At 41.2% G+C, this 25,333-nt stretch overlaps 1 protein-coding gene across 13 annotated transcripts in view; it reads left to right on the top strand.

Annotated features, from left to right (window-relative positions):
- The window catches only part of SEMA6D (semaphorin 6D), a 56,683-nt gene extending 31,715 nt beyond the window's left edge, over nt 1–24,968 (top strand). For 3 of the 13 annotated variants that reach the window (XM_043919068.1, XM_043919069.1, XM_043919070.1), the window contains 18 exons: nt 10,981–11,143; nt 11,537–11,648; nt 12,210–12,270; nt 12,374–12,436; nt 12,545–12,646; nt 12,880–12,970; nt 13,867–13,986; nt 14,661–14,749; nt 15,477–15,694; nt 15,794–15,925; nt 16,240–16,395; nt 16,487–16,660; nt 17,960–18,100; nt 18,195–18,272; nt 18,700–18,800; nt 19,160–19,216; nt 20,697–20,864; nt 22,591–24,968. In XM_043919068.1, the coding sequence (XP_043775003.1) occupies nt 11,035–11,143; nt 11,537–11,648; nt 12,210–12,270; nt 12,374–12,436; nt 12,545–12,646; nt 12,880–12,970; nt 13,867–13,986; nt 14,661–14,749; nt 15,477–15,694; nt 15,794–15,925; nt 16,240–16,395; nt 16,487–16,660; nt 17,960–18,100; nt 18,195–18,272; nt 18,700–18,800; nt 19,160–19,216; nt 20,697–20,864; nt 22,591–23,879 (3,261 nt within the window). In that variant the 5' untranslated portion in view covers nt 10,981–11,034 and the 3' untranslated portion in view covers nt 23,880–24,968. Of the gene's footprint in view, nt 1–10,978; nt 11,144–11,536; nt 11,649–12,209; nt 12,271–12,373; nt 12,437–12,544; nt 12,647–12,879; nt 12,971–13,866; nt 13,987–14,660; nt 14,750–15,476; nt 15,695–15,793; nt 15,926–16,239; nt 16,396–16,486; nt 16,661–17,959; nt 18,101–18,194; nt 18,273–18,699; nt 18,801–19,159; nt 19,217–20,696; nt 20,865–22,590 lie in introns of those variants that run through there. The other 10 variants (XM_043919072.1, XM_043919073.1, XM_043919071.1 and 7 more) reach the window with 9 other exon arrangements.
- Nucleotides 24,969–25,333: the final 365 nt, after the last annotated feature.

The following is a 25,333-nucleotide window of genomic DNA, read 5'->3' on the forward strand; positions in this document are numbered from 1 at the left end:
AAAGATTTAGATATGTGCTTTGAGTAGATTATTTCACTGAATCATTGTAATATTAGTGCTAAATTATCTTCATTTTATGCATGAAAACTTGAGACTTGGAGAGGTGAAGTAGCACACCCAGGGTCACATTGCTGATAAGTGATAATGCATGAATCTGAACCCAAGCATTTGAAGCTCAGATTCTGCCCTCTGTAGGGAATTTAACAAGATTACAAGTCAAGGCACAGTATCTGAATTTCAGGCTTGCACCTTCCAAATTTAAGTTGCCTATATTTTATGAGCCAAAATATCTAGCAAGAGAGTTGCACAACTGGATCTGGAGCTGAGTATGGTCTCTGCTGAGCACAGGGAGCTGAGGATTCATCAGTTAACTGGTGGTGGTGAAGAAGGTGGGTGTAATGTGGGTGAATCTCCAAAGAGCCAGTTGAAGTCATGAAGAACCACATCTAAGGGTGGGCACGTTTGGACAAGTTTGGGAAGGTTGCTGAAATGGAGTAGCTAGAGAGGTGGGGAGTTCACTAGGAAATCCAAAGGTCCAGTTTCAAGATCTGATGGAGGGACTAACATGACTGAATGCTTCAGGGAGATGAAAGAAGATTTAAAATGAGAATTGAGTTGGATTTGACCATATGGTAGCTGATGGGCAGGAGTTGAAGTTAGACTGGGGCCGGGGGGGGGGGGGGGATTAAAATTTTAGTAAAAAGTGAGTAAAGGGAGACAGTGAGCTCAGACTTCTTATTAAAGAAGTTTGGCTGGGGAGGGGGTGAGAGATGGGGAGGTAACAGAGGCAGCCTTAGGATCAGGGGGTCCCAGTGTGCAAGGGAGTCACTTGAGATGCTGGTATGTGGCAGGGAAAGGCCATGTGGAGTGGCGGGTGTTATATACCAGGATGTTTATCTGAGCAGGTAGGAAAGTTAGAATCTGCCCTCCAGTCCCCAGAAGGAGCTCACAGACTCTGAGAAAAAGTGCTCCTACACTTTGAACATACCTACCTTTTATTACATGCAGAAACTCAAGCCCCAAAAGTGAAGTGACCTGGTGCCTGGTCCCTTTCCTCCCCCGCTGCTGGTGTCAGTGGGAGAAGCAGCCCTGGTGTGCCTTCTGGTCCCCAGCTCCCAGTCCTCCAGACCAACTCTTCCCTGCTCTATCAGAAGGCACTTCCTTCTAGATTCTGACATGTCGGCAGGGCTTCATCTGTATGGGGGCGGGGGGTGAGTCAGAGAGCTGCTTTGCCATTTCCTCAGCATGCCAGAGGGTAGTGTTTTAAGTTGTTAAAGTGTCATTAACAGAACAGTGCAGGGAGGAACCATCTCTCAAAGTCAGGGGGCTTTCAGATGTCTCTTCTCGCCCCAGGGTCAGGAAGACATTTATTCATACCTGGTGCATGGTCCCCCAGCCCTTGTGCAGAAGAGAACTGGGTGGGTATGGGGTGGAATGTCAACTGAGAATTTCTTCAGTGAGAGAGCAAATGCTCTCCCGAGAGACTCCATCAGTCAAGAATCACTGCGTGAGCCTGGATATAAGAAGCTACCTACGCTGCTCAGAAGGACCCAGAGAACCCCCAACTCTGCTTAGAGGTCTTCTGGAATCCGTGTCATCATCCCTTCTTCTCATCTTCTTATACTCCAGAGGTTGTGCTGTCAGCCTGGCTCTCAGACCATTCTCATTAAATACTGATGTTGAGCACCAGTTAAAATCCATAGCCCTACAGAGAATGAACTGCCTAGAATCTAGAAATGTGAGCACTCTATAAACATAAACTTCTCTTTTGTAATTGACCTTCAATTACAACCCTCTGTGTGTTGCTAGACTCCAAGGAATAGCAATTAACTTTCTTCTCTTTGCTCTTTTTCAGTCTGCTGAAACCCATTGCTCCTTTTCCCTTTTGTCCTGTGAGGCTGTCAAGCCACAGACGTAACTCCTGTAACTCCGCGGGCTGTCTTTCTCATCGATTGCCATGCGCACAGTGCCCCCTGGAATTTCATAGGCTGTGGAATGAATGGTGCCCCTTATGCTGCAGCCTCAGGTCCACGCCTGTTCTCTCCTCCTGTTCACAGCACTCTCAGTAAGAGAATAAACGCTGTTTGGGAGCAGAACCCGGGGTGCCTGTCCTCCCTGGGTTTGCTGCTCTCTCTGGTTGCTGCTGTTTTGTTTAACAGTATTCAGTAAATCTAAATCAGACAGAAATCCAACATGCTGGCCTTGCCCTGAGAGGTTTACTAGAGCCTGTGGTATTCAGGGCACACGATTAGTTCTTTTGTACCTTCCTTCCTGCCTGTACACTCCATTCACAGTTGTGCGAATGTTGACAACTGTGAGACATGCTTGTCCCAGGGAACTGGGAAAACTCTTCTCCAAGCTCTGGAAAAATTAGGAGGACTTAATTAGGTCAAGGATGAGAGGCAGGAAAGGCCATCCAGAGGGAGAGAGGAGCAAAGAGTTGGTGGCATTGAGGTAGCATCTGACACATTCCAGGGTCAGGTGGTAGAAACACAAGTAAAGAGGGAGAGAGGCTCGAGGTTGGAGAAGGAGCCAGGACTCAGAACAGGAAAAGCCTCATGGCAGAGATCTGGACTTTGTCCTAGAAGTACTAAGAAGTTCTGGGAGGATTATGAAATTCTGTGATGGGGTTCATATTCTGAAAAGCTCATTCTCACTTCATCTACAGAATGAATGGGAAACAGACAAGGGGCAGCCAGAAAGTAAGTAAAAGGTCATAAGAATGTGGTAGAAGGGAAGGGAAGGATCCCCAGTGCTTGAAAAAGCTGTGGACCATCATCTGTGTCGTAGGTTACTGAGGGATCCCATGACATAGAACTGGAAAGCATCCATTGTGTTGAGCTACCTGGAGGTCATCAGTGTTTTTAGAAAGGAATTATGGAGAGAGGAGCTAGAAAAGAGGAAGTAGAAAACAGTGGAGGGTGCAGAGATGATGACAGTGAGAATGAAGAATCTTTTGTCAGTGTCTGTGAATGGAAGGAAAGAGGTAAGTTGTGGCTGGAGAAGGATCTGCAGTCATGGAGCTTTTTCACCTTTTTTTTTGGAGATGAGAGTGGTTTGGGCAAATTTAAGTGCTGGTAGATAGTTTTTATGCAATAAAAAATTAGAGAATATGCCCGTAGAGAAAAACATAATCCATGTTTTTTTTTTTTTTCTTTCCTGTTCCAGGGAAAACAGCAGGGATTGGATTTAAGGCACACGGAGAGGAGATGGGGGATGAAATCCTCTTAAAGCAAGAGAAAAGGAGGAAAAACTAGAGGAAGAAGCATATAGGTTGACGTTCTTGATAATGGGAAGGGGGAAGGAATATGGAAGTTCTTATCTTAAGGCTTTATTTTCTAGGTGAAGTAGCTGTGAGGTAGGGGGGAAGAATTTATAGAGTGAGGAGGGAGAAGAGATAAGGGCCTTGAGGAGAAAGGGGAAAGTTTAAACTTACTGATTTGGGATGAAATCTACTGATCTAGTAGAAAAATAGTGGACCGCACAGTTTTATAACTGTGAGTTACAGTTGGTGGTAACTTGCAGGATAACTCTATGACGTTAGTTCGTACCAAGTTGCCATAAACTGTGGTCGACTCAGTTGCTCAGCTCCTCTGGAACAGGTGCAGAAGGCTGAGTTAATCCACAGTAGAAGCTTTGTGAGAAGCTGTGACACAGAAACAAGGGATGAGGGAGTTTGGAATACAGGCAGAAGTATTATTGAAGTGATTGACTACTGAATTTCACATGTAAGATGGATAAAGTGTCAAGACTGGGGGTGGATAATGGATGAGAAGAAAGTAGCCTGAAGGCCCTGATGAGAAGAAAGTGTTGTCATGGTGCAAGCAGTTAGATAAGCAAGCTAGAAGGACAAAAGTTTGGGATCAAAGCATGTAATGCTTGACTTCATGATTTGGGGGATGAAGAATCTATACCTAATACCAAGTCTGAGAGTGGAACCATGGACCAGGACTGCTAAAGTCTTTGAAATGTTTTTCTTAGAAAGTGACTGGAAAATTATTAGCTAAAAGAACGGAGGAGGGAGAGAACCTCAAGTAAGCACAAGATTTTTTTGTAAAAGGCTGGAAGCTCAAGGTCTCCAGATTTATTTGTGTGGGTCTTCCCAAGGTTTCCCAAAGGCAGAGAAACTGGGAAGAAGAAACTCCCCTTTCAGATCCTGAGGTTGGGGGAGTATGAGACTAGCAGCTCCTGTTTGAGAAGGAGCATTTCCAGAAGAGAGCCAGGAATCTAAAATCAGCGTGGTATTTTTTCTTCTGAGTTCTTTGGACTGGGGAGAAAATTAAGTAGGCCTGCTCTATTTCTGAATTCTCATTTCCTTTGAATTAATATAGTTTTAAGGGAGATAGACTATAGATCAGTTTCTCTGTCTGGGATTCATTAATTCCAAATGTGGCCACTATGCTTTAACCATAAAAAGAACCTGTATTAACCAACCCTATAAATTTTCGTGCTTAAAGAACTTCCTTTCAATATTTCTTTTATTTTGTGTCTGTTACACAATAGATCTCTCATTTTTGCTTGTCATAAACGTCTCGCTTCATTTTTGAAGCATATTTTCACTGATTATAAGATTTTAGGCTGGAAAAGTATTTTCCATCAGCACTTTAAAAATGTCATTCTGTGGTCTACTGGATTCCATCATTTCTATTGATAAGTCAGCTGTCAGTATTCTTGCTTCTTAGAGTAAAATATCTTAGCTTTTAACATTTTTAAATGTTTATTTTTAGCATCTTGACTATGATGGATATGCGTGTGCTTTTTCTTTGTGTTTATAAGTTCTTAGAACTCTTTTAATAGGTGTCGTATTGTCTTTCATCAACTTTGCAGCCATTATCTTGTCACATATTGATTCTATTCATTTTTCTCTCCTCACTCTCAGGGATTCCCGTATGTAACATCTTTTCACAAGATCTTATGTATCTCTTACTCACTGGTCTGTTTTTTCCAACTTTTTTGCTGTCCGTGTTTCTGTCTGATAATTTCTGTTAATGCATCTCCAGTTCACTAATCTTTTCTTCAGCTGTAAGAAATATGTTGCTAAAGACATCTATCAGAAAGCTGTAATTCTGTGCTTTTTAGATGGAGAATTTCTGTTTAATAATTGTCAGTAGATTCTAGGTAGCTGGTGAAATTCTTCATCTTGTCATCTTTTTTTTTTTGGACAAGATAAACATTGTTTTTAAAACTATTTTTGAGAATTCTAGTACCTGAGTCCTATTTTCTGTTGTCTTTTTTCTCTCTTAGTTCTTGGAATGTCTTGTCATTGCTTTTGGAATGTTGAGCACTTTGTGTAAAAAATTATAGTCTCTGGGTGATTATCTTTTCTGTAAGTAGCTAGAGGGAGAGGAGTTTACATTCATCTAGTCCAGACTTAGTTTATTAGAGATCAAATTGGAGTTTTTATAAAGCTTGATCAGTCTCTAAAGATCTATACTGTAATTTTCAGAGGTCCAAATGAAAGGCTTTGGATATTTCTAGGACCACCCTCCCTTGTTGGTGGGTCCTAAATTGAGACTTCCAAAAATTTGGCATTTCATTATAACGACAGTCTCACCTTTATATAATTTAAGAACTGGCAAACCCCATAATGTGAACTCAACTTATGAGTGTGGGGCTCATTTCCATGTCCTTTCCTTTTCTCCTAAATCCTATCATTCAAACCCTGGCTATCTTGGCAACTCTGAACTCCTTTAAAGAGCTTTTGTCTTTATATTTAGGCTTAAAATCAGGAATGTAAGGGGAAGCCCATGTAAGAAAATCCAAACTATACTTACTTAAGTACCCCTGCTCTCTCACTGAAGGAATGACCTCAAATAGGTATGTACTTTACTATAAACTTATACATTAGAAATGTGGTTCCCTCATCCTCCTTGGAGGCATCTGTGTCTATGAAGCTGTACCTTATCCTCTAAGAATATTATGATGATGATGATGTATATAGACAGTTGTAGGTAGTTATACAAAATGAAAGAGTAAACACTTTTTCCTTTTGCCCCGTAAGATGTAACAATAATATTCACTAAAATGTACTAGAGATTTACTATGGGCCAGATTCTGTGTTAGTTGTTTTGTATAGATTATCTTAGAAGAACCTGTGAGGTAGTAAAGGTAATTATTCCTAGTTTACCCTTGAAGAAACTGAGGCTTAAAGAGGTTAAGACACCTTAAACAAGGTCTCAGAGCCAGGAAGTAAATGGCACAAGCAAGTTTAAACTCAGATCTTTCTGGGACTTCTTTGGTGGTTCAGTGGCTAAGACTCTGCATTTCCAACGCAGGGGGCCCAGTGTTTGATCCCTGGTCAGGGAACTAAATCCTACACACCACAACTAATTGTTCATGTGCTGTAGCTGGAAGATCCTGCACACTTCAGCAAAGACTGAAGATCCCACATGGTGAAACTAAGACCCTGCGCAGCCAAGTCAATAAACTCTAAAAAAATAAAATAAAACTCAGATCTTTCTAACCTCAAAGTCTATGTTCTTTACCAACATCTCGTCCTGCCTCATGTCTTGCCTTCATTCCACATATTTGGTTTGATGCTCTTACTAGCCCTGGAACCCTGAGATTAAATACTTCCTTAAATAAGATGAGGACAAAGTAGTCTAAATAGTTTACATACAAACAAATCTCCTTCTTGGTCCATTTTTCTCAGGTATTTCCAAATTCTTCCCTTCCCTACTCAGCTTTGCTTTGATATGTATTTCACATTAAATATTTCCATTTATAATTTCTATGGCAAATCTGAAAGTAGTTTTTTAAATACAGCTTTATGCAGGGACAGGAAGTAATTAGCAGTGGGGTTTTATTTTTGGGAGATGAGATTGGTGGGGAGCGGGGTATAGCGAGAAATTGCTTTCTGCAGTGTCAGTTGAATGACTTATAGGAAATGATGGCTCAGCCAGCAGCTTGGTGCTTGCCAGTGAGTCAGCAGTGATTCCATCCTTATCTCAGTGCTGGAATCACAGCTGTAAAAGACACTTTTCCTGGTGAGTGCCCCTCCCTGCCTTGCTGTCTGGGGCACGGGGGTTCTGCCCACATGATGGGAACTGTTCAGTTACCTGCCCCAGAGGACAAAGATTCACAGAATTATCTTGTATTCAGGCAAATGTTTCTATGTTTCTTTAAGATTCATTGGTGTTTCTCATTTTTCCATCTGATACCCAGCAGAAACATTCAGTGTGGTATTGATGTCCTAGCAGAACTTAATTCCTAGGGCAACATTTGATATTTTTATATGTCCAGAGTCTCTTTTTTTTTGGAGTACAGTTGATTTATAGTGTTATGTTAGTTTCAGATATACAGATATACAGCAAACACACACACACATATATATTCCTTTTCAGATTGTTTTCCCTTAGAGGTTATTACAAAATGTTGAGTATAATTCCCTGTGCTATATAGTAAGTTCTTATTGCTTATGTATTTTATCTGTTTCGTATATATTAGTGTGTATATGTTAATCCCAAACTCTTAACTTATCCCTACCCTCTGTTCCCTTTTGGTAACCATAAGTTTGTTTTCTCTGTCTGTGAGTCTATTTTGTTTTCTAAATAAGTTCATTTGTATCATTTGTATATATTCCACATATAAGCAATATCATATTTGTTTTTCTCTATGGCTTACTTCACTTAGTATGTAATCTCTAGGTCTATTTATTTGGCTGCAAATGGCATTGTTTCAGTTTTATTGCTGAGTAATAGTCCATTGTGTATGTTCACACACAATGTCCCAGGTGGCACAGTGGTAAAGAATCTGCTTGCCAGTGCCGCAGGAGATGTAGGAGATGTGCGTTTGATCCCTGGGTTGGAAAGATCTCCTAGAGGCAGAAATGGCAACCCACTGTAGTATTCTTGCCTGGAAAATTCCATGGATAGAGGACCCTGGTAGGCTACAGTCCAAGGGGTCACAAAGAATCAGACATGACTGAGCTCACACGCACGTATGTATGTATAAGTGTATATTGTTATTGTTGTTCAGTCGCTCAGTCGTGTCCAGCTCTTTGTGACCCCATGGACTGCAGCATGCCAGGCTTCCCTGTCCTTCACTGTCTCCCATAGTTTGTTCACACTCTTGTCCATTGAGTCGGTGATGCCATCCAACCGTCTCATCCTCTGCTGTCCTCTTCTTTTGCCCTCAGTCTTTCCCAGCATCAGGGTCTTTTCCAATGAATCAGCTCTTCTCATCAGGTGGCCAAAGTATTGGAGCTTCAGCTTTAGCATCAGTCCTTAAAATGAATATTCAGGGTTGATTTCCTGTAGGATTGACTGGTTTGATCTCCTTGCAGCCCAAGGGACTCTCAAGAATCTTCCCTAGCACCACAGTTCGCAAGCATCAATTCTTGGGTGCTCAGCCTTTATGGTCCAACTCGCACATCCTTAAATGACTACTGGAAAAACCATAGCTTTGACTATATGGACCTTTGTTGACAAAGTGATGTCTCTTCTTTCTAATACTCTGTCTAGGTTTGTCATAGGTTTCCTTCCAAGGAACAAGTATGTTTTAATTTCATGGCTACAATCATTGTCTGCAGTGATTTTGGAGCGTGTCTTCTTTAGAGTCTTTAAAATTGACAGAATACTGTGGAAAAGCAAGACAGGGAGATGCCACTTAAGGAGAAGTAGCAGATTGAAAGAGGTTCTCTTCTGGGAAGATTGAAAATATGTGCATGTGGCAAGAAAACTGGAACCAGATCATCATAGTTGTTGGGTTGGGATGGTAGGATTATTAGTGATTGCTTTTTACTTTCTTTTCTATGTTTGATAAATAGGCTCAAGTTGTAAAATTTATTCTAAAAACAACTTTAGCATTTTAAACCTTTGGGAAAACAATTGACCAAATAGCTTTAATATTTTAGGATGCCTTTTTTCCACTCTGCCCATGTTCTTAAGGTCAACCTAGTCATATGCATGGTGTCCTATAGGATATGAGAGAGGAGGATTAACTTTGCTCAGAATCTGTAGGTGTCAGCCACTTAGTTCTTTTTCACCCAATGGAGAAGGTGGTATTATCCACATCTTATAAATAAGTTATTGCTAAGAGAGATGGAAGAACCTTTCCCAGGTTGATAAGCCAGTAGGTGGTGGAGTTCCATTCAAGCCCAAATCCCATCACCACCAAGTTCTACGGTCTTTCAACTCAAGTACAAGATGATGATGCTGCAGGTTCCATTCCACCAGACTATTTTCAGGACACTTTAAATGTGTTAACTTACTACTGGATTAGTTGTCCATTGAGAAAAATTGTCCTGCAATATTTTTCTCTCCTTTTGTAAAGCTAGGATTCCAAATGTTGCATATACATACATGGCTTCTACTTCAGTTAAAAAGATAAATATTGAAAGTGTTACATAGAATGCATGTGTGTGCATCTATGTTTTTGACATTAAGAAGATGAAGCAAAAAAAAAAACTAAAGGGATTTCCTTGGCAGTCCAGTTGTTAAGACTCTAGCCGGGGTGTGGATTCAATGCCTGGTTGGGGAACTGAGATCCCGCATGCTGTGTGGCACAGCAAAAAAAAAGAAGATGATGATGAAAGAGGTATATAGTAACTATTAGTTGAGTGGTTGAACTCCCCAAGAATTTGAAGTGGTTCTTATGATCCCTGATAAAGTTTTTAGATATATAAGACTGAGACTAACAGTATAGTAGCAGTAAGTGACAGTTTTGGTCAAGGAAGGGGTGATACTGTTGCAAAGCAGAGCTTTTACCATTTCACAAAAATATCCATTGTCCCAGCAGGGCCTTAGTTTATTTTCTTAATTAATTAATAATATTTTAAAATTTTATTAAAAAGTTGCAGATAATAATGTACAATTAATGCTATAAACTTTGTTCATATACTGACATGCAATATGCTGCACATACATAACTGTACAACTTGATAAAATTTAGCATAAGCCTACACCTGTGAAATATCACTTCAGTAAAGATAATGAGTATATTCATTACCCCCCAAAGATTATTTTTGTAGTGCTCTATTCTCTAAGGAGAAAAACCCAGTCATTTCATTTCATTATCTAATTTGATGAAAAAATTATCCACAGTCTGGATAGAGACTCAGGTGATGTCAATCTGGACTCTCCGATCTTGCCCTAAATAGTTCCATGAAATTCAGTGAGTCCCTTAATTTTTCAGGCCTTAGTTTTCTTATCTGAAAAATGAGGGGGTTGGACTAGATGGTCTCTAAGGCCCCATATGGCTCTAAAGCTTAATAAAGCTAAGAGGACAGGCATACTTAGGGTATTGGTTTGTGTCCAAATGCTTTCATGTAAAAATATAGACTTCCCCAGTGGCCTGGTGTCGGCTGTGCTGGTCATCCCTGCCCTGCTTTGCCTGATTGATTGATCGTGAAATCATTTCATTTCTTTTCATTCTCTTTCACCCTGATTCAAGGTCATTCATGTCATTGCTTTCATGCTGTTCTTTCTAAGCTTAGGGAACTGTTCTACTTAAGAATTTAGGGGGTAGCTTGAATAATGCTGGGAATTTGGCAGTGCCTTAAGGGGCTGAGAGGGGCTACAGGCACATCAGCTCCTTGGATACTCTCGAGGCAGCTTGGGCATTTTTGGGGGGTGGGGAGGGCAGAGACAAGCTGTACTGGATTTATTTCAGGGATGGGGGAAGGGAAGCAGATTGGCATTTAATTAAAATTCTAGTCCCAACTTTGCCCATCTTCTTGCCAAGTCAGCAGCCAGCATTTCTGTCTGTGGTTCTGGTGATTTTGCTGTGATGACATACGTAGTTACCTCAGAAACTCTTGCAAATGGGCCTAAGACTTCAATGTGCTCACCAGATGCTTTCATCCGGCTTGGCAGAATGACGCCTTTGGCCTGTGTTTTCAGAGGTATCTCCTCCACCACCGCCACCTTTCTGATGGGAGGGGGACGTTGGAGAGAGCTCATGATGAAAACCGAACTGATTACAAATGACAAAACTCGTTCATCACAGCAGAGATCTTTCCAAACGATTTCTGTTTTCCAGGTAGCTGAGTGGGATTTCTGAGGAGGGGCTGCTCTGCCTTCACCTGGCCCAACCATGAGGTTCTTCCTGCCTTGTGCCTACATGCTGCTGCTCCTGATTTCCCAGTTGAGGGCAGTCAGCTTTCCTGAAGATGATGAACCCCTTAATACTGTGGACTATCACTGTAAGTAATCTAAAGAATACGCGTTTCTAAGAAGGAAGGGTTTTTTGGGTTTTGATTTTCTAAGCATATTCATTTTTAGAAAGAGAATTTTATGTCTTTAAAATGTTTTACATCCTCACTTAGCCATAATCATTTCCTAGTGTCTGAAGAAAATGGGACAGTTCAGTTAAGCACTTTTCTAAAGCAACCCATATATAGATTATATGTTTTCAGTTAAAAAGAAAAAGACCATTTGGTGATATTCACCGTCTCTTATTCATTCATATTCAAGACCTTAAGAAAAGAATTTAGTTAAAACCCTTCTACAACTAGTATATACAGCTAATCAATGCTGTATATCGATTCTTCAGCTCTGTAATCCTGACTGATGGTTTAGCCCGTTTTTACTTGCAGATTCAAGGCAATATCCGGTTTTTAGAGGACGCCCTTCAGGCAATGAATCACAGCACAGGCTGGACTTTCAGCTGATGTTGAAAATTCGAGACACACTTTATATTGCTGGCAGGTAATTTTCCTCTCGTTGGTTTATTAGATTAAAAGTCTTTTCTCTTGTGGTGCTTGCATTAATGTGTCTAGTTCATGAAAAACTAATATGTGATTGTGATCAAAAATTGCAAGTAGCCAAAAATATTCACTTGAGAAGAGTCAGCACTGTGTACCAGGAACAAAATACAGCAAAAGCCTTCAGCGGTCCTATTTTATTACTACCGTCAAGAAATCAGACACCACTCTTTATTCCTAAAGCAGCAGGAGAAAAAAAAAATTTTTCTTTAGTCTTTTTTTAACTTGGAATTATTCAAGCAAATATTAAAAGTATGTCTATGCTAATACTGAGTAGTGGTTTGACCCATACCTGAAGAAAAGGACTTTCTTCGCTCCCTAACCACAGTGATATATGAAAGTATCTCACTAATGAAAAAGTACTCTTTGTTGACTTTGTTGGAGACAGAGAAAATCCAAATGATCTCTGAAACACAATAAAAGCAGCTCTGTAAAAATAAAATAAGAAGCAGCTTAACATTTTTATGTATTCACATGATATGACCTACTGCCTTGTTTCGAACAGGGATCAAGTTTATACAGTAAACTTAAATGAAATCCCCAAAACAGAAGTAATACCAAACAAGGTGAGCATCTGTAGTTGGCAAATTTATTTGCATTCCCTCAGAACTTTGGTAATGTCCCTCTCCCCTCAATATTTAAAATATTGGTTTTGCTTGGTTGATACAGAAACTGACATGGCGGTCAAGACAACAGGATCGAGAAAACTGTGCTATGAAAGGGAAGCATAAAGTAAGTAAAACAAATATATGCTCACTAGATTGAATCTGTATGGTGGCTTTAGCCCATGATGTAGGCATATGGAATGTCTAATGGTAGTGTTGTTGTTACTTTCTTTAGGATGAATGCCACAACTTTATTAAAGTATTTGTTCCAAGAAACGATGAGATGGTTTTTGTTTGTGGCACCAATGCATTTAATCCCATGTGTAGATACTATAAGGTAAGTATATTTTATACAATGTGCTGTTTTTAATCAATTCTTCTTCCTCTACTGGTATGGTGGTAGTGTAGAATCCTTTCTTCTGTAAATCCAGTAATTTGTTTTATCTCTAACACTATGAAAGGATAAAGACATTATTCTTCCCATAGAATTTCAGTACAAATAAAGCAGTATTGCCTTCAAACATGTACATTGAACAGATGTGACACTAGCTATTTATTTTTCTTTTGTAGTTGAATACCTTAGAGTATGATGGAGAAGAAATTAGTGGCCTGGCAAGATGCCCATTTGATGCCAGACAAACTAATGTTGCCCTTTTTGCTGGTAAGATTCTTTAGTGTAATGAATATAAATGATTAATGACATTGAAGGTGCAAGAGGAATTTAAAGGAAGGAAAAAAGCTCATAACTAGAATAGCTACCTTGAAATGGCTGTTTCAAAGACTAAAAGCTATGAACAGATTTTTCAAAAAAGAGGAATTATAAGTGAGCATATTATAGGTATTCTGACACTTGGCTCTGTTGTTAGGCCAGTGACCCTGAATAAGCTGAAAGTGAAAGTGTTAGTCACTCAGTCGTGTCTGACTCTTTGCTACCCCATGGACTGTAGCCTGCCAGGCTCCTCTGTCGATGGATTTCTCCAGGCAAGAATACTGGAGCCATTCCCTTTTCCAGGGGAATCTTCCCAACCCAGGGATCAAATCTGGGTCTCCTGCATTGCAAGCACATTCTTTAACCATCTGAGCCACCAGGGAAGCATTTTTTTAATAAGTCGCTTAACTTTTGGTGCTCCCAAGTTCTCATCTATAAACTTAGATAATACAGGTCAACCTGTCACAAGCTGATTATGAACATCAGGTTTTAGATTTATTTGTATATATAGCAATGATGTCAGTGAAAACACTCCAAAGGATATAAGACACTACATGGGATAACATGGGCTTCCTAGGTGGCGCTGGTCGTAAAGAACCAGCCTGCCAATGCAAGAGACAAAGGAGATGTGGATTCGGTCCCTGGGTTGAGAAGATCCCCGGAGGAGAGCATGGCAACCCACTCCAGTATTCTTGCCTAGAGAATCCCATGGACAGAGGAGCCTGGCAGGCTGTAGTTCATAAGGCTGCAAAGAGTTGGACACAACTGAAGTGACTTAGCACACACATAAGGTAACACACTTATGATAACTGTGGCTATTTTTATTGAAATTATAACCTTGGTTTCAGATGGGAAGCTGTATTCTGCCACTGTGGCTGACTTCTTGGCCAGTGATGCTGTGATTTATCGAAGCATGGGTGATGGATCTGCTCTTCGTACGATTAAATATGATTCCAAATGGATCAAAGGTATCTTTGAAGAGCAGTATTGTGAGATCGCCAAGGGTGGCAGGATGGGTCCATGGGAACAGGAGCCCTGGCATTGGAAATTTCAGTGCATGACTTTATATTGTTAATTTAGAGCCCAGTACAAGCTGCCTTGATTGGCTGCATTAGTGGGAAATGAGGAGACCAGTAACTACGTCTGGAAAGTAGATTTCTATCTTAGGTGACCTCAAAAAAAAAAAAAATCACCATTCTTTGTACCATTTGCCTAACTAAATGCATGCACTACTCCTTGCCCACTTCCTTCTACATATCCTGGAAAGTTTAACCCTGAGAAAGTTAGTTCATATCTTCAGAGTTATTTTGTTCTTTGGAGTCTAGAAATCAAGATTTTTAATTTTCAACATAAGAAGTTTCCTTTACTAGCTAAATAGGTTAATGAATAAATCTGTTGAAACAAAGACCTTTGCGGTAGTTCAGTTCCCTGTAGGCTTTTTCTAGTCCATTAGCTAACATTAAAGACTCTGGGTTCCCTAAAGCTTCAACATACCTAATGGGACTCCTGAAACTCAGTGGCATATCAAAGTTCTTGGCTTGAAAGTAGCAGTGTGATGTCTGTCCGTCATGCCTAGCAGTCGGGATATGATGCTGATTGAATTACCCTTTAGGAACCAGTTTGTTTTCACTTTTTCTTTCAGAGCCACACTTCCTGCATGCCATAGAATATGGAAACTACGTCTATTTCTTCTTTAGAGAAATTGCTGTAGAACATAATAACTTAGGCAAGGCAAGTATATGATTGTGCACTCGTATTGCATGGAATTGAGCCCACCTTGGTAGGGTTTTTGCATGCTTTCCAACACTTAGTGCATTTAGGGCCAAGTGCAGAGAGTTGTGTTGCTTAGCAAGAGAATAGTTGCTGGGAAATAACTGAACAATGGCCAGAGTGGGAACAGCATCCTTGGACCTTGAGAAGGTTTTATTTATTTTTTCCTGTTACTACAGAGAATGTGCTGCAGGCACCCTTGAGCTGTGGATGCTTCTTTAACTCTTTAGAAATCTGTTGATAGCTGTTCTTTCTTAGTGTCAAAGGCAGGATAAAAAGTAAGGGCCCCTGTTCATTGTCGAGTACTTCAGTCCAAGACCGTAAGATTCTAAGATATTGCATCCCCTTCTATGCCAGGTTTAAGGATGGTGCGTTTCGTTAACAATATGAGAAGCTAAGTGGGGAATGAAGTATGGGAATGGTTGCCATCCAGCCAGGCAGTTCAGTGGCTCACTTCTTAGGGAGCTTGTTTGGCAGAACAGGAATATGGCCCTCCTTTTTTGTTTTTCTCACAGGTAAATATAGTTTACATTCTTACTCTACAGATCCCTAGAGGGAAGGCTGCCGGAGTCTTTTGGACCACATGTATCTTTTATCATTTTTTGTCCCTCCCTTATCTGGCAGCTTTTTGTTCCTGTTCTCCCTCCATGCTCATGATCCTGTTGCCTTGCTTTTGTCCCCTGGGCAGGCTGTCTATTCCCGTGTGGCCCGCATATGTAAAAACGACATGGGTGGCTCCCAGCGGGTCCTGGAGAAACACTGGACTTCGTTTCTGAAGGCTCGGCTTAACTGTTCCGTCCCTGGAGATTCCTTTTTCTACTTTGATGTTCTGCAGTCTATTACAGACATAATACAAATCAATGGCATTCCCACGGTGGTAGGGGTGTTTACCACACAGCTCAACAGGTGAGAACCGACCCCCGGCGCTTCAGAAGGCACTCTGTGTCTTGTTTGTGGGAACCCAGAATAGGTCTGCTGTGCCCTGATGCGGCGCCTCTTTTCCAGCATTCCTGGTTCTGCAGTCTGTGCGTTTAGCATGGATGACATTGAAAAAGTATTCAAAGGACGGTTTAAAGAACAGAAAACTCCAGATTCCGTTTGGACAGCGGTCCCTGAAGACAAAGTACCAAAGCCAAGGTAGGAAAGCAATAAAGACGGAAAGGATTTCTGTCCTTAACAAAGCCCTCTGGTCACTGGAAGCATGCATCCTCAGAGAGCAGCTGGGCCCGCCTCCCTCTCCAGGAAGGGTGTCCCTCTGCGGCCCTGCAGATGGAAGCTCAGTGACTATCACTCTGAGAGCCTGAATGTGGGGAGCCCACAGAGTTCGTGGAAATAACGTTACCCAGAGGGTTTGGCTCACTCTCCTTCCTCTCTTGACCTTTTCTTCCAGAATAGACACCTTTTCTCTAGATACAAATTGTGAGGCGGGGAAAACACTATTTTCCTTTCAGGCCTGGCTGTTGTGCAAAGCACGGTCTTGCCGAAGCTTATAAAACCTCCATCGATTTCCCGGATGAAACCCTGTCATTCATCAAATCCCACCCCCTGATGGACTCGGCCGTCCCACCCATCGCCGACGAGCCGTGGTTCACAAAGACTCGGATCAGGTAAGATTGGGCAGACACGCAGGCCCGCTCCCATTCAGTAGTCCCCCTTCCTGCTGGCCCCCTCTCTAACCTGATTCACCTCCTCTGGCAGGTACAGACTGACGGCCGTCGCCGTGGACCATTCTGCCGGACCCCACCAGAACTACACAGTCATCTTTGTTGGCTCAGAAGCTGGCGTGGTGCTTAAAGTTTTGGCGAAGACCAGCCCTTTCTCTTTGAATGACAGCGTGTTACTGGAAGAGATTGAAGCGTACAACCATGCAAAGTAGGTGTATTATACCGGAACGCTTTTCGGGACTTCCAGTGTCTATTTCATCTAGTCATTTCCTTTCAGCCCTCTATATTAGCAGTGGTAGAAATGGGGGTGGTTAGAAGCTAAATCTGGAGAAGGCAATGGCAACCCACTCCAGTACTCTTGCCTGGAAAATCCCATGGACGGAGGAGCCTGGTAGGCTGCAGTCCATGGGGTCAGGAAGAGTCGGAGATGACTGAGCAACTTCACTGTCACTTTTCACTTTCATGCATTGGAGAAGGAAATGGCAACCCACTCCAGTGTTTTTGCCTGGAGAATCCCAGGGACAGGGGAGCCTGGTGGGCTGCCGTCTATGGGGTCGCACAGTCAGAGATGACTGAAGCGACTTAGCAGCAGCAGTCGCTAAATCATGTCCCACTCTTGTGACCCTATTGACTGTAGCCCACCAGGCTCCTCTGTCCATGGAATTTCCCAGACAAGAGTACTGGAGTGGGTTGCCATTTCCTTCTCAGAGGATCTTTGCAGCCCAGGGATGGAAACTAGGTCTCCTGCATTGCAGGTGGATTCTTTACTGATTGAACCACCAGGGAAGCCTCAAATTAGTAGTGGTTTGGCTTATTAGTATTGTGGTTTGTTTGTTTTTCTCACTGAAGTAAAAACCTGGATTTGGTGTTTTCCTGAGTCTCTTAGGGTTTGGAGGGTGGACAGTGATACATTTAAAAATAATTCAGCCCTTGTTTGTCACCTATGGAAGATGAGAATATTTTCCCCACCCCTCTTACCTTATGGATCTATTTTAGGATGCTGCATCTGGAACTATGCTACAGCTGGTTGCACATAGACACACACACACATACCCCATAATTCTTGCAACCGCTGATATAAAAAATTACGTGAACCATTAAAACAAGTGAGATAGATGAGAGTAATGGAGCAAAGAAGACTAAGAAGAGATCTAGAAATATCTAGCACAGGAAGATTAAAATGCATTAGAACATTATCCCTTTTCTTCCCTGTAGCCTAACTTGCTCTTCACAAATGCAGTTCCCTTCCATCATCAGAACAGGAAGCCAATCTTTAAAAAACCCTTTGTCCAGCCTGAAATTTAACTAACCATGCAAAGCAGTAGAAGATGAATCACATAATTATTACATCCTAAACTGCGTACTTGCCTAGTTTGCTACTGAGAGTATTCCTTAACACCTCCCCAGCTCTCAGCAGTTGCAAAAACCAAACCTCACTTGCCTCGTATAGTTCCTGTAGCTCTTGACTTACTAAACATCTGTCTTGAAAATGTCTCCCACAATATAGGTGCAATGCTGAAAATGAAGAGGACAGAAAGGTCATCTCATTACAGTTGGATAAAGACCATCATGCTTTATATGTGGCGTTCTCTAGCTGCGTTATCCGCATTCCCCTCAGTCGCTGTGAGCGTTATGGATCATGTAAAAAGTAAGCTGATGTTTCTTTCCTTACCCTGGGTTTTTCAGGATCATGACCTTTGATAATGAGAAAATTCAGGTTACCTCTGTCTGGTTGCATACAGGTCTTGTATTGCATCTCGAGACCCATACTGTGGCTGGTTAAGCCAAGGGGCCTGTGGTCGAGTGAGCCCAGCGATGCTGTAAGTACACTTTGTCACATTAACAGAGATCTTCTCCAGATGTGCTTCTGTCTTCTCCAGGGACTCTAAAACCAGGAATTTTAGAAAAATTCCAGTAACACTACTTTGATTTTTTCTTTTCTTTCTTTCTTTGCTTTTTTCTGTTTTTTTCTTGTTGTTGTATGGGAGAAGTTAAAACAAAGAAAATCTGGAGCTATGACAGGGAAAGGAGATTGTAGACAGTATAATACTTAAGGGAAAGGGATGGATGGTGAGAAAGAAAACAATTCTCTTTTGCTCTCTTAAACACTCTAGTTACCAAATGTTGAATACAAATATTCATCTTAGCAAGCTATGTTGAAATGTCCATTTTTCTCTCTCTGCTCATTCTTACTAATCTGTCTGTGTTCTTGGTTCTGCTCTGGTTGTCACTTGTGTTCCTATGAAGGCTGTTAACTGAAGACTTCTTTGCTTTCCATAACCACAGCGCTGGAGGATTTGAACAGGACACAGAATATGGCAACACGGCCCATCTAGGGGACTGCCACGGTAAGACCGAATCTTCCTTTCCCTCCTGGCGCTTCTTTTGGACCACATTTGCACGTGAACATTATTTTACAATCAGCCTTTTATAATGACTGAGGACACATGCCACCTAGCATTTAACTTGAACTTCGCAAAAGCTGAGCTGTTTGATCATGGGGATAAGTTAGAGAAGAATCTTACTTTTTTTTTTTCCTTCACCATTTACAATTCTATAGGAAATCTAGAGAAAGGTAGTCTAACCAGTAGGTTCATTTTTTAATTTATAGTCCTTTCTTTTGACTTTTTGAGTTAACTGGAATTCGTAAATTTTTGCTTTCTTTTGGTTACTTCGTACTGATTACTTGTTCCTTTAATTCTTTTAGAAATTTTGCCTACTTCAACTACACCAGATTACAAAATATTTGGCGGTCCAACATCTGGTTAGTTTTTTTTCATTTTTTTGAATTAACAAACCTTTTCTTTCCTTCAGTTAAGCATTTTCAGCCCCTTCTCCCCTCCTTTTGCGCAGTTTGGCAGCCCCTCATTTTTGTGCTTTGACTCATTAACCCCCTGATGGTCCCAAAGACTTTTTCTTACTCAGCACTTCACCTTGTGTAGCATGTTAACAGTCCATCATTGACCAAGGCACATCCTTTAAGAAAATCCAATGGATTAACATAGGCTGCATTTCAGCTGCACGCCCGTCCACCTGAGCTTTCTTCTCTCACCCCCGTGCATCGTGAATGTTCCCTGCGGCCATCTATTTTTAATGGATGGCAGAACTTCATTATTTCCCCCTTCTCTCCTCACCTTTCCTAAGACCTAGTATACAAATACACATTTCCCCAAAATGTGTATTTATAAATTTTAGAGATCTTTTTTGGAATGGTTTGTGGTAATCCCTGGAACCTTTGAATGTTGTGATCTCAGTGGTGTGAAAAAGGTTCCCATCGAATGAAGCTGGTTTCTGATGTATTAAGATGTTCACTGGGTTCCCTGTGCCTCCCCGCCCCGCCTTGTCTTCATCTGTTCTGGAGTCTTTATCTGTGACCGTTGCACCAGTCTGAATTTGGGTCTCCGGAGTTTTCACTTAAAATCATATGCTTCCATTTTGATGGAAAATCTCCTTGGCAGAACTCAGTAATAGACACTCTAAGAGTTAAGTTACTCCCGATCCTATCGCTGGTTCTAAAATTCACTAGCAGTTTCATTCCTCAGAGGGGAGAAAAGGATGGTAGATCCTATGTATCAGAACATCCTTAATCAACTCATAAATGCCATTTCTTGCGCATGAGTTGCTTCTTACTCTTTGGAAAAAAAAAAAAAACTCCCTGGGCATTCTGGAAAGCTTCAGTGCTTCCCCATGGACAGTAGGCCTTCAGTGCAGTCAGTAATCACAGATGGGGCGGAGGTCTGTCCGAAAGCAGGACAGCCTGTTTGTCAAGTCCAAAATTGAGTGTTTATGCAGAACCAACCAGGTGTTTTCTGATGAAGTTACACTCTAGGTTCCCCAGTGAAAGATATACAGCTTCCAACCATCAATAAAAATTATTTTTTAAAAATGTGCAAAAAAGAAATGAAATGATGCCGTCCCACAGAAAGATGAGGAAATCACAATCTTTGGGATTCATATTACCTTTTCCATGAGTGTCATTAATCACCCCAGAGGTTTCAGTAGGAGTATTTTGAGTGTCTTCAAGTTTGAAATCTGCTTAATGTGTCTTTATGATTAATTTTTAGTTTTTATTTTTCCCTTGAAAGAAAGGGATTTGGTGTAATCTCCTTAGATGTGTTTTGATGAAATCCTCGAACAGGCTTTCTCATAAAATTTGCTTAAACTTTACTTGACAGTACAACAGCCCAATCAGAAACAATGGGCTGACACTACCCACGTTAATAAAAATCTGTTTGCCACCACAGACATGGAGGTATCTTCATCTTCTGTTACCACAATGGCAAGTATCCCAGAAATTACACCTAAAGTGATTGATACCTGGAGACCTAAACTGACCAGCTCCCGGAAATTTGTAGTTCAAGATGACCCAAACACTTCTGATTTTACTGATCCTTTTTCAGGTATCCCAAAGGGTAAGGCCTCACCAGGGAACTCATCTCTCACTGAGTGGAAACCTGATTCCTAATATCTCTGAGGAGTGGATGGAGGTGAACCCAGACGGAGCCACCTCTGCTATTATCACCGCCTCCACTGGCCGCGGTCACTCCGGTTTTCTGTGGTTACGTGGAGTGCATTCCTTAACAGCGACAGAGGTGGAAAGCTGAAAGGGTTGGTGAAACAGCCACTCAGACAACCTAATCCATGTTGGCTTCTGTCTGAAGAAGCTGGACCCTGCTGGATATCAGAAAATGCCGAGGGACACCCGGGCAACATCCCAAAACAAAACTCATTAATTGCAAATATCCTGATACTGGCTGTTTTTTTTAGGATCCTTTCCCAGTCTTTTGTTTAGCTCCTGTTTATAATGTGATCTGAGAAGTATTGATATATGCCAGGCACCAAGTTGTTTGAATACCACAAGCAATAAAACATAACAGAGCCCTTGTCCGGAACGATCATTTTCGGCCCATAATAGAAGCAGTTTATCAAATAGCTGCCTGTTGAATTACCTTATTAGATCTAAGACTCTAGGGGGGAAAAAAATCTATTCTTTAGTGCTTACTAAACTGTGGTATCAGGTTTCCAACCAGTTTTTATGGCAGTGCATTGTCATTTATGATTTACGTCTGTTGATTTTGGATTTTTATGTTTTCATTGTAAACAATTTTATAATCATTCTTCCTCTTTTATTTTCTTTCATGATTCCGTTTCTACTTTTCTTTGTCTTTTACATTACCACTGAATTCCATTGCCCTCAACATTGATTAAAAACAACTAATGTTTGAAGGCCTTAGTACTAACCTAGAGCAACAGAATCTTCAATTCACTCTGACTTACCTTATTCTGGGATAGCTGTGTTTGTAGCATGTAACAGACTTGGATACCTCTTAAACTAACATATCTAGATGTCTGTGGTTGCATTAAAAAAAAATAATTACAAACTAATTCACTCTTCTTCTTCCAGTCTAATTTAAATATTTCCTAAAATATCTCAAAACAATTGGATAATATCATTTAACTCTAATACATAGTATACTTCCTTAGACTGTCTGGATTTTTTTCATAGCAGACAATTCAAGAGTGCTTCACTCCAAGATGGAATGAAAAAAAAGCAAACAGGAAAGGTTGTATTTGTAGCTAACAATGACTAAGCAGATGCCTTTAGTTTGTGAACAAATTATGTAGTTTCATGCTAATTAAGAAGAGCATAATTGTATTAGCATAATTATTTTAGCAAAATGTGTATATATACAGATTCATACATTTCCCTAATCCCAGTAGCTGCCCTTTAATCCTGATTTATGAATTAAGAGAAAATCATGAGAAAGAAAAACATTTTATGAATTTTAAATGGGCCAGTTAGAAAATATGTAATTTCTAGCCCTAATTTTTAGATAGAAATGCTTAAAATTTTGTATGTTATATAACAACTATTTAAGAGGGATTGGAAGGAAAAAAGACTAATACATAATACAGATCAATGGAAGAGTTATCCTTTATTTGTAGCAGTTGTAAGTGTCTCTAGGGACCCTGTTGTGATTAAAGAAAAAAATATGTGATTTGGGAGTCCACCTCACTCTCCAAGATAAGCATATGGACCATGTGAAGGTAGTGTTGATTCAAGGCAAGCCATTTGCTGGCTAATACTGTTTTAAAGAAGCTCCTCACTCAGACTCTTTTCCTGTGTGTCTGTTGCAGGTGTACGATGGGAAGTCCAGTCTGGAGAGTCCAACCAGATGGTCCACATGAATGTCCTCATCACCTGTGTCTTTGCAGCTTTTGTCTTGGGTGCATTCATTGCAGGTGTGGCAGTCTACTGTTACCGTGACATGTTTGTTCGGAAAAACAGAAAGATCCATAAAGATGCAGAATCTGCCCAGTCATGCACAGACTCCAGTGGAAGTTTTGCCAAGCTGAATGGTCTCTTTGACAGCCCAGTCAAGGAATATCAACAGAATATTGATTCTCCCAAATTATATAGTAACCTGCTAACCAGTCGGAAAGAGCTGCCACCCAATGGAGATACAAAATCCATGGTCATGGACCATCGAGGCCAACCTCCAGAGCTGGCTGCTCTCCCCACACCTGAGTCTACACCCGTGCTTCACCAGAAGACCCTGCAGGCCATGAAGAGCCACTCAGAAAAGGCCCATGGCCATGGAGCTTCGAGGAAAGAAACCCCTCAGTTCTTTCCTTCTAGTCCTCCACCACATTCCCCACTAAGTCATGGGCATATCCCCAGTGCCATTGTTCTTCCTAATGCTACCCATGACTACAACACTTCTTTCTCAAACTCCAATGCTCACAAAGCTGAAAAGAAGCTTCAAAACATTGACCACCCTCTTACAAAGTCATCCAGTAAAAGAGATCACCGGCGTTCTGTGGATTCCAGAAATACCCTCAATGATCTCCTGAAGCATCTAAATGACCCAAATAGTAACCCCAAAGCCATCATGGGAGACATCCAGATGGCCCACCAGACCCTAATGCTGGACCCCGTGGGACCTATGTCTGAGGTCCCGCCCAAGGTCCCTAATCGCGAAGCATCTCTCTACTCTCCTCCCTCAACTCTTCCCAGAAATAGCCCAACCAAGAGAGTGGATGTTCCCACCACTCCTGGAGTTCCAATGACTTCTTTGGAAAGACAGAGGGGTTATCATAAAAATTCCTCCCAGAGGCACTCTATATCGGCTATGCCTAAAAACTTAAGTTCACCAAATGGTGTTTTGTTATCTAGACAGCCTAGTATGAACCGTGGGGGGTACATGCCCACCCCTGCAGGGGCAAAGGTGGACTATATTCAGGGAGCACCAGTGAGTGTTCACCTACAGCCTTCCCTCTCCAGACAGAGCAGCTACACCAGTAATGGCACCCTTCCCCGGACGGGACTAAAGAGGACACCGTCCTTAAAACCTGACGTGCCACCAAAGCCTTCATTTGTTCCTCAAACCACCTCTGTCAGACCACTGAACAAATACACTTACTAGGCCTCAAGTCTGCCCTTCCTTGTGTGGCTTTATCCTGTCTATGTTGTTGAGAGGATGATATGGTAAGGGTACCTTAAGAGACTCGCTTGTATTTCAAGAGAACCAAGTGGCCAAAGAAACTCTTCCTAACTTTGGCAACATCAGAACTTGCCATATGTAGCTACTGCAGCAAGGCTTCTGTGTACTTGCCTGAAAACAAAGGAAGGTGCTGGTCATTCCATTTCTTTTGTTTGAAGCTAAAGAGATGTGGCTCTGAGGGGCTACCTGTAACCAGTATAAAGAGCTGATACAGTGCTCAGAAGAATCTGTCTGTGAGCAAATACTTGAAAATGGGTTCAACTTAGACTGCCATTTTGTGTGGTCTTCCCATTAAATGTGAACATTTTAATATGTATGCATTCACCTTGCCTCTTGCACAAATGTCAAAAAAAAAAAAAACAATGGTAATGTCTCAAAGAAACGAACTTGTAGATTACCAAACAATTTGCTAAAAATTCAGTCTTTGACCCAAACTGTAGCATCTTTTTCATGTGTGGCATTTTTTTCCATGCCACCAAGGAACTGTGTTGCGTGTGCATGTGTGTGTGTGTGTGTGTGTGTGAGTGTGTGTGAGTGTGTGTGTGTTCTGTCCACACTAGCATTTGTTTAGGTGCCCATTGCATCTTTTTGTGTTATGGAGTTGTTTACATCGCGCATGACTGAACAAGAGACAATAATTTCTTCCCACAGCAGTCCATTGGGTTCAGCTTTGAGAAAGAAAACCAAGGCTGATTTTGACAGTCAAAATGATTAACTCGACTTCCATGTTACCCAATGCCAGAATGTAAGAGTACTAAGTAATTTTGTGCTGCTATTCACTGAAACTTCTATTACAGTCTTGCCAGCTTAAGGAGATAGAGATGTTAAGCGGTATCCTTGATTTATCCACCAGTTTCAGTAGTAAAATTCACCAGTCCACTGTGAATCCAAGCCCCAATGACTATATTAACCTTGGACACACTAACAAGGTTTTATTTTTATTGTGTTTGGTTTCTCCCCTGTGGTAAAATTCCTCTTGTTTTAACTCCCCTCTAACCCCAAAAGGGGGGGGGGGGGGGGAAAAACAACACACAACACACACAAAACAGAAGACAAAAGAAGGGAATGTGAGAGGGTCTTAATTGGCTTAACAGAAACAGTCTATGAAAACCTAACAGTGGTGCAATCATGTTGTCTATGTTGTGTGATGTGAGAATTTTCTCCTAAGTCATGCAGGTAACGACAGTATACTGTAAATATTACATGTGGGTTTACCTGAATCTGTGCATTTTGTGCCTTATTCATGAAAATGATAGAAGTACTCAAATATGTCAAGTGTTTTCAGTATAGCACATCATTTACTGAGTGCCAGTTGTACATGTTTTTCAACCAGCACCTGAAAAGACTTTTCAAAAAAATCGTAACAACAGCCTAGA

The sequence above is a fragment of the Cervus elaphus genome, chromosome 12 (assembly GCF_910594005.1).
Source record: "Cervus elaphus chromosome 12, mCerEla1.1, whole genome shotgun sequence".
Classification (NCBI taxonomy): Eukaryota; Metazoa; Chordata; class Mammalia; order Artiodactyla; family Cervidae; genus Cervus; species Cervus elaphus.